Source organism: Ceratosolen solmsi, unplaced genomic scaffold (assembly GCF_000503995.2).
Source record: "Ceratosolen solmsi marchali unplaced genomic scaffold, CerSol_1.0 scaffold47, whole genome shotgun sequence".
In the NCBI taxonomy this organism is placed as follows: domain Eukaryota; kingdom Metazoa; phylum Arthropoda; class Insecta; order Hymenoptera; family Agaonidae; genus Ceratosolen; species Ceratosolen solmsi.
The window spans coordinates 4,889,087-4,898,664 of record NW_011948419.1 but is presented as its reverse complement, the minus strand read 5'-3'; the positions used below and the strand labels follow the sequence as shown (position 1 = coordinate 4,898,664).

The 9,578-nt window shown below is 29.7% G+C and overlaps 1 protein-coding gene across 1 annotated transcript in view; it reads right to left on the bottom strand.

Moving 5' to 3' along the window:
• The window catches only part of LOC105360804 (titin-like), a 24,086-nt gene extending 14,511 nt beyond the window's left edge, over window positions 1–9,575 (bottom strand). The window contains exons 1-6 of the mRNA XM_011497805.1: window positions 5,978–9,575; window positions 5,747–5,838; window positions 3,405–3,830; window positions 2,928–3,320; window positions 1,524–2,828; window positions 42–1,424 (exon numbers count right to left, since the gene is read on the bottom strand). Coding sequence (XP_011496107.1) covers window positions 42–1,424; window positions 1,524–2,828; window positions 2,928–3,320; window positions 3,405–3,830; window positions 5,747–5,838; window positions 5,978–9,575 — 7,197 coding nt within the window. The remainder of the gene's footprint in view (window positions 1–41; window positions 1,425–1,523; window positions 2,829–2,927; window positions 3,321–3,404; window positions 3,831–5,746; window positions 5,839–5,977) is intronic.
• Between the last annotated feature and the right edge of the window lie 3 nt (window positions 9,576–9,578).

The window sequence follows — 9,578 nt, the reverse complement described above, 5'->3', positions numbered from 1 at the left end:
TCGATAATTTCCTTTTCCTCTTTTTCTTCATCTTGTGGGACCGGTTTAACTATTGTTAATTCTTCCACAGTTTCTTCAACCTTAACTTTCTTTTTTGGCTTCTTCTTAAGCGGTATAGAAGTTTGAACATCATCTGATTTTTTAACTTCGACAAGTTCTGCTTGTTTATGAATCGTATCTTCTTCTGGTGTTTCGTCAATACTTGGCTTCTTCTCGGGTTTCCGTTTTATTGCAACCTCTTCTATAATTTCTACATCTACTATTTCTTTTTCTAATGGAATTTCCTTTTCCTCTTTGTCTTCATCTTGTGGGACTGGTTTCACTATTGTTAATTCTTCCAGAGTTTCTTCAACCTTCACTTTGCTTTTTAGCTTCTCATTAAGTAGTGTATCATTGTTAATGTCTTCCGGTTTTTCAACATTTACTATATCGGTTGGTGTTACAATTGTAGTTTTATCCGATTCTTCAAGTTTTGCCAAATCAATTAATTCATCTATTTCGTCAGGTTCTAAAGGCTGTTTGCATTTCTTGATAGGCTTTTCTTTTTTAATAATATCATCTTGTCTGGAAATTATATCGTTTTCTGTCTTTGCTGCTGTTTCATTTGCCGAAGGTTTTAACAAAATTTCTTCAGGAATTTCATCAGGTTTATCTTGTACTGGAACTCTAAATTTAACGTCGGTATCATCTTCTAATTTTTTGGGCTTCGGTTCACCCTTCAATATTGGAATATGATCGATTTCCTGATCTTTTTTCTTTTTGTCGGGGCGTTTGTACTTTTCTCGAGGTCGTTCAGGCGATTCATCCGTTGGTTTTTCTTTCTCTTCCGGTTCATATTTTTCAAGATCCACGTTATCAACATCACTCGGTTTAAAGTTTAATGGTTGTATAGTAGTCTCTGGTTTATCTTCTTTTTCTTTATCGACATCCATCGGTTCATCTATTAATTTTGGTTTTTTCTCCTTCTTGTCAACAGATTTCTCTTTCTTCTCGGGGACTTTCTTTAAATGTATATCTTCTGGTACACTGTCATCTTTAGGGATTTTACCTTTACCTAATTTTAATTTCTTATCCTCTTCCGATGGTTGATCTTTCGGCGTCTTTTTTCGTTTCTCGTAAGGCATTAAATCATCTACCTTCTCCAGAGGTTTCTTTTTCAAATCATCAAATTCTTTATCCAGTTCTTCTAGGTCAATGATATCTTTACCCGGTAACTTTTTCTTCTTATATTTCTTCTTTAAAATTTTTTCCGCTTCATCTATATTTCTCGATAGAATACCACTTTGAAGGGGATTTTCTTCTAATATCGTTAATATTGGTATTTGTAGTGGTGTTGGCCAGTCTGATATGAGGATGATTCTGCTTTTTAATCGAATCTTCGGTACTTTAACAGCTTTCGATTCTTTCCTCTTTGGAATAGTCACCTTTTTCAATTTCATTCCAGGATATTGAGCTACTTCAGTAGGTTCGGTAATTTTTAATTTAATAGGCTTTATTTCTTTTCTTTCAATTTTCATAGGTACAAGCTTTTGCAGTTCTGGAGTTCTCTTCTGCTTATCTTTTGGCTTCTTTGTATCCCATTGAATTTTTTCTGGCATCGGTTCCAATACGGCTGGAGTATATTCCGGTTCTACCCATTCTTCGTAATCAGCTTTTTTCTTAACTGGTTTTTTCTTCTTTTTGCCAATTTTGCTTATTTGTTGTTCAGTAATATCTGCAAGTATTATATCTGGTACATTTTTAGGTATCTCGAGTATGCCAGGTTTTATTTTTTCATATTTTTCAATTTGTTCATTACAAATTTCAGCTGCTGTAATTGGGCTTGATGTATTATCTTCCGGTTTATCGTAAAGCATGTCTTTGTTCAACTCGTTTACTATTTTCTGTTTCTTCTTCTTTTGTAAAGGCATTTTTATATTATCTGTATTAGCATCCTGTTTCTGATCTAATGGTTGCAGTCCTATTTGTTCGTCAATATCCATTTTTTCTTCATGCATAGGTTTTTCTTTAGTCCAAGGTTTTAACAAAATTTCTTCAGGAATTTCATCAGGTTTATCTTGTACTGGAACTCTAAATTTAACGTCGGTATCATCTTCTAATTTTTTGGGCTTCGGTTCACCCTTCAATATTGGAATATGATCGATTTCCTGATCTTTTTTCTTTTTGTCGGGGCGTTTGTACTTTTCTCGAGGTCGTTCAGGCGATTCATCCGTTGGTTTTTCTTTCTCTTCCGGTTCATATTTTTCAAGATCCACGTTATCAACATCACTCGGTTTAAAGTTTAATGGTTGTATAGTAGTCTCTGGTTTATCTTCTTTTTCTTTATCGACATCCATCGGTTCATCTATTAATTTTGGTTTTTTCTCCTTCTTGTCAACAGATTTCTCTTTCTTCTCGGGGACTTTCTTTAAATGTATATCTTCTGGTACACTGTCATCTTTAGGGATTTTACCTTTACCTAATTTTAATTTCTTATCCTCTTCCGATGGTTGATCTTTCGGCGTCTTTTTTCGTTTCTCGTAAGGCATTAAATCATCTACCTTCTCCAGAGGTTTCTTTTTCAAATCATCAAATTCTTTATCCAGTTCTTCTAGGTCAATGATATCTTTACCCGGTAACTTTTTCTTCTTATATTTCTTCTTTAAAATTTTTTCCGCTTCATCTATATTTCTCGATAGAATACCACTTTGAAGGGGATTTTCTTCTAATATCGTTAATATTGGTATTTGTAGTGGTGTTGGCCAGTCTGATATGAGGATGATTCTGCTTTTTAATCGAATCTTCGGTACTTTAACAGCTTTCGATTCTTTCCTCTTTGGAATAGTCACCTTTTTCAATTTCATTCCAGGATATTGAGCTACTTCAGTAGGTTCGGTAATTTTTAATTTAATAGGCTTTATTTCTTTTCTTTCAATTTTCATAGGTACAAGCTTTTGCAGTTCTGGAGTTCTCTTCTGCTTATCTTTTGGCTTCTTTGTATCCCATTGAATTTTTTCTGGCATCGGTTCCAATACGGCTGGAGTATATTCCGGTTCTACCCATTCTTCGTAATCAGCTTTTTTCTTAACTGGTTTTTTCTTTTTCTTTTCTATTCCATCTTTGGCTTTGATTTCATCTGTAATGTTTGATGTTTGGGGAGCATATTCACTTTCATCTTTTGTCACTGAATGAGGACTTTCTAATGTAGGTGTTAGGACTTCTTTAACATTTTTTATTTGGTCATCTAGATAAATTTCCGTATCTATTTTCTTTTCAGTATTTTCGATAATATTTTTCGATAATTCTTCAGGAAGTACAGATTGTTCTATTTTAAACGCTACCTTCTTTTTTTTTGTTTTTTTATCGAAACTTTTTGCTTTTGTTGTTACATTATTTTTATCAGATTCTAAATAATCGTCTGTTACCTTGATATTTTCAACTATTTGATCTCCTATCATACTGTCGTTGATTTCAGTAACAGTAATTTCTGGAAATACTTCTGTTGCATCAGTACTTTCCCGAATACCACTGTTTGCATCCACTATTTGGCCTTGTTGTTTTGTTTCTATACATAATTTATCAGCAGAAATATCTTGTGAAAGAGTTTCAACAAGTGGTCCCATATCATTCATGGATTCTACTAATGATACTTCTTCGTTTGCTTTATCGGTAACTGGTTTAATTTCATGAATATCTTCAAATATATCAGGGATCTGATTTTCATTTGATTGTGTCGCGTGCTTTTCCTTTAATTCAACAGTATCATTGGTTTTTGGTTTCTTTTTCTTTAATTTTTTCGTAGGTGATATGTTATCACTTTCCTTTATATCTTCTTTTGGTAATTGAATATCCTAAAATCAGTAATAAAATTGATTTAATTTATTTATATTTACTTATATTCGTAGGGCTCGAGAAATCTATTGAATGGTAAAACTATGAAGTTGTATTGAATTTAATATTTTATAATTATTATTAAATAAAAAGATGTACCCAAGATTTAAAAGTTACATATTCTATAGAATTTCAGTAGTATCAATAAAATTATATTCTTTTAAATATAATTTATATAGTTTATACGCATAATTTAATTTTTTTTAGAAAGGGAAAATCGAAAAGTGCATGACAATTGAAAGCTTGATTGAATCCACTGATAATTCAATGCATACAAAAACGTATATTTACGTTATGCTATTTGTAACTTAAAACAATTATGACGATTCTAAGATTAAAAAAATAGAATAATATTTAATAATGAATTATGCAATATTAATCCTATTTAAATAATTAAAAATCATTAGAATGTAGATATAGTTTATCTGGCATATTTAAAAGTTTAGTTATCATCTATGAAACCTAAGAATAGAATAGAATTCTCCATAAAGATATAATGTATATCGATTAAGATAAACTTTGAGTATATAATATTAGTATTTTACTATTATCCAAATATAGTATAGGATGGTATTTATTATATTGAACATAACTTTTCCATTTTGCATTCGACAAATTTTTTAATCGTATTACCGATATTTCAATAGATATTTTTATATAATTGTTAAAATTATGCAACGTTGTACAAAACTTATTTAATTGAGCCATTATATTTATGTTTTATCAATTAAATAACAAATATTTGTGAATATCATTTAAACTATTCTCTATTATTAATAACGAAAATACTGTATATAAAAAAGTATTAATTTATTAATATATCCTATAATTATTAATATAATTATTGATAAATTTAAGAAAATACATTTCTATTGCATAATTAAAAATATACAGATTATAAATATAACGTAATAGAAACATTTCACAGCTTCAATCATTTAGAATCTTTTTATAATATTATCTAAAATTTGTTGTTTAATTTAATTATCGTAACTGAACAATATATTTTTTAAGTTTAGTGTAATTTGTTAATCTGTGTAACAAATTTTATTACATTACTATATATTTTTCTTATCACAATGAAAAAATTTAGAATTTATGTTTCATAATTTAATTTACATTTATTTTTATTTATTATAATTATTCTTAATTTTCAATACTATAGTGAGATAAATTTATTTTAATAAATAATCAATGTTAGGATAATTTGTTGATAAATATATATTTGGTAAAAAGAAAACAATTATCAAAATTCTTCTTATACATTTAAAAAATGTAAATATTATTTAAGTAGTATAAATTATTCAGAAATGTAATAAAAATGATATTCAAAACTGTAGATCGATAAAAATTATTAATATAATTAGAAAAATCATGTAATATATATTTTATTTCATATAAGTTATAAAAGAAAATAACATCCTGATATATAAATTTTATAGACTTTGTTAATAAATATACGAATAAAACAAGTAGATAAAGCAAACAAAATTGAATAAAGTACATTTTCTGTGAATATCAATTTTATTGATTATCTATTTTTTACCATATAAATATAATGTAAATAATAAACATATTATATTAAACAATAATAATAACTCTATATATGTACACTGAAGATTTAGTCTTTATGTTTAAAACGAGCATTAAGCTAATAAAATTTATATTATGATAATTAACATTTTAAAATATGGATTTTCCATACTATTTATATAGAAGTCAACGTTCATTTCATTTATTAAAAATTATAATTAGTATCGTGTTTATTTATGAGTGCTTTTTCAGCTAAACTATCAATATATATTCATTATTCATATTCTGCCTATAATGCAATTAAATGTAAAAATATAAAAATACTATTATCTAACATATCGACTAACAGATGTATAATTAAATTAAAAAACTCGAGCCCATAAAAACAACAACAAATCTTTAAACTTACGTCATTCTTTATTGTGTCGAATTCACCTAAAAAATAAATTTATGTTTATTTAAGTTTATAAAAATTATTCAAAATACAGAAATATTTTATTTGATTGTGGAACATTTTGTAATTATATAATGACGCTGTGAATTAGTTTTTCGATAGATCAGTGAGGCAACTCACCTTCATATGTTTTATTCTCATCTTGTATTGGCAGTTTTCTATGTTTAGGTGTTTTGTATAGAGGTTGTGAAATGTCTTGTGTGTAATTTAATTTATTGACAGAATCATTTTCAGATGGACTAATAGTTTTGTCAAGACCTTCAAACTTTGTATCTTCAATTTTCAATAATGTTGATTCATTTTGTTTCTGCCAAGGTTTCAAAGTTATTTCTTCAGGAATTTCATCAGGTTTATCTTGTACTGGAACTCTAAATTTAACGTCGGTATCATCTTCTAATTTTTTGGGCTTCGGTTCACCCTTCAATATTGGAATATGATCGATTTCCTGATCTTTTTTCTTTTTGTCGGGGCGTTTGTACTTTTCTCGAGGTCGTTCAGGCGATTCATCCGTTGGTTTTTCTTTCTCTTCCGGTTCATATTTTTCAAGATCCACGTTATCAACATCACTCGGTTTAAAGTTTAATGGTTGTATAGTAGTCTCTGGTTTATCTTCTTTTTCTTTATCGACATCCATCGGTTCATCTATTAATTTTGGTTTTTTCTCCTTCTTGTCAACAGATTTCTCTTTCTTCTCGGGGACTTTCTTTAAATGTATATCTTCTGGTACACTGTCATCTTTAGGGATTTTACCTTTACCTAATTTTAATTTCTTATCCTCTTCCGATGGTTGATCTTTCGGCGTCTTTTTTCGTTTCTCGTAAGGCATTAAATCATCTACCTTCTCCAGAGGTTTCTTTTTCAAATCATCAAATTCTTTATCCAGTTCTTCTAGGTCAATGATATCTTTACCCGGTAACTTTTTCTTCTTATATTTCTTCTTTAAAATTTTTTCCGCTTCATCTATATTTCTCGATAGAATACCACTTTGAAGGGGATTTTCTTCTAATATCGTTAATATTGGTATTTGTAGTGGTGTTGGCCAGTCTGATATGAGGATGATTCTGCTTTTTAATCGAATCTTCGGTACTTTAACAGCTTTCGATTCTTTCCTCTTTGGAATAGTCACCTTTTTCAATTTCATTCCAGGATATTGAGCTACTTCAGTAGGTTCGGTAATTTTTAATTTAATAGGCTTTATTTCTTTTCTTTCAATTTTCATAGGTACAAGCTTTTGCAGTTCTGGAGTTCTCTTCTGCTTATCTTTTGGCTTCTTTGTATCCCATTGAATTTTTTCTGGCATCGGTTCCAATACGGCTGGAGTATATTCCGGTTCTACCCATTCTTCGTAATCAGCTTTTTTCTTAACTGGTTTTTTCTTTTTAGATTTCTTTCTAGTAACATTAATATCAATGTCCTCATCATTGGTTGGTATAATAAGAGTTTTTTCGTCATATATAATTTCCTCTTCTGGAAAATTGTTTATTAATGTAATTGGTATTTTATCAGCTTCTTTAACCGTTATTATTTCAGTTACTGATTGCTTAGGTCCTTTTCTTTTTACGATTCTTTTTTTAGTTGTTGTTATATTTTTTTCTTCTGGCGTTAATTCTTGTGTAATCATTATTTGTTCTTTTATTTGTTCTAATTCTTCAGGTTTTTGAGATTCTGTAATTGGAAGTAAGTCGGTACTTTCCTCATGTATAATCAACTCCTCTGGAACTTCTTGTTTGGAAATTATGGGCTCCTTACCTTCTTCTTCGATTTTAATGATTTCAGTTATTGATTGTTTGGGTCCTCTCCTTCTGGTTATTCTCTTTTTAGTTATTTTTTTATCTTGTCCTTCAGGTGTTATTTCTTGTGAAACAGTGATTAGTTCAGATACCTCTACATGTTCTTTAATTTTATCATCTTTTGTAACGGGAATTAATTCTGTTATTTCATCAAAGATTATTTCTTCATTTGGAACTTCATTTACAATAATAATTGGTGCTTCTGTTCCTTCTTCTTCTATCGTTACAACTTCAGATAATGATTCCTTAGGCCCTTTCCGTTTTTTAACTATTTGTTTTACAGTTTGCTTATGCTTTTTTTCCTGTGTTATTTCTTGCATAATAATTGTTTGTTTCATAATTTCAGCTGTTTCTCTTGATTTTGCGTATTCAGTTACTGGAAGTAAACCTGTTGTTTCCGTAAAGATAATCTCTTCTTCTGGGACCTCATTAATAAAAGAAATTGGATGCTTTCCATGTTCTTCAATTGTAACCATTTCCGTCACAGATTGTTTACGTCCCTTTCGCTTTGTTACTCGTTTCTTTGTTGTTTTCTTATCTGTTCCTTCTGGTATTTTTTCTAATAAAATAGTTATTTGTTCTGAAATTTCTGCAGTTTGTTCAGGTTTATTATATTCAGTGACAGGAATTAATTCTGTTCTTTCATCAAATACAATCTCTTCTTCTGGAGCTTCTTTTACAAATGTTTTTGGTGGTTTTCCTGCAACTTCAACTGTTACTAATTCTGTTACTGATTGCTTAGGTCCTATGCGTTTAGTGGTTCTTTTTTTCAATGTTCTTTGTTCTTTTCCTTCTTGTGTTACTCCTTGTGTAAGTGTTACTTGTTTCGACACTTCCACAGGTTGTTCTGCTTGTGCACTTTCAGTGACAGGAAGTACACCTGTTGATTCACTGAAAATTATTACTTCTTCTGGGACTTCATTAATAAATGTAATTGGTATTTTACCGTCTTCTTCAATTTTTATTATTTCAGTTACTGATTGTTTTCTTCCCTTTCGTTTTGTAATTCGTTTTTTAGTAGTTTTTTTTTCTTTTCCTTCTGGTGTTGTTTCATGTACAACTGTTATTTGTTCTTTTATTTCGGCTGTTTCAGTTGGTTTCACGTACACAGTCGATGGAAGTACGCCTGTTGTTTCATCAAAGATAACTTCTTCTACCGGTGTTTCATGTACAAAAGAAATTGGTTTCTTTCCTTCTTCATGAATTATAATCGTTTCAATTACTGATTTTCTGCGGCCTTTTTGTTTTATTGCTTTTTTCTTAATTGTCTTTCTATCTTTACCTTCCGACGTTACATCTTGCATAACTAGCACTTGTTCTTTAATTTCTTCACTAGCAATAGGTTTACAAAATTCAGTCATCGGTAATAATCCCGTTGTTTCTTCGAATATAACTTCTTCATCGGGTATTTCATTAATAATTATTTTTGGTGCTTCCCCTGCTTCTTCTATTTTAACAATTTCGATCACTGATTGTTTTGATCCTTTACGTGTTGTTATCCGTTTTTTAGTTGTTTTCTTTTCTTTTTCAGCCGGCATTATTTCATGTACAAGGGTTATTTCTTCCTTGACTGTTTCTATTTCCTTAGGCCTTCCATATTCCAATGTTGCAAGTACCCCAGTTGTCTCATCGAATATAACTTCTTCTTCTGGAACTTCATTTACAAAGCATAATGGCAATTTATCCATTTCATCTATTGTAATAATTTCAGTAACCGTTTGTTTATTACCCTTTCTTTTTGTAACTCTTTCTTTAGTTGTTTTTTTATCATTTCCAGTTGGTGTTAGTTCATGTACGACTGTTACTGTTTTAGTAACTTGTTCAACTTCTTTTGGTATACCATATTGTAATTCTGGGAGTAAACCAGTTGTTTCATAAAAAATAACTTCTTCTTCTGGAACTTCATTAATAAATGTTATTGGCGTCATTCC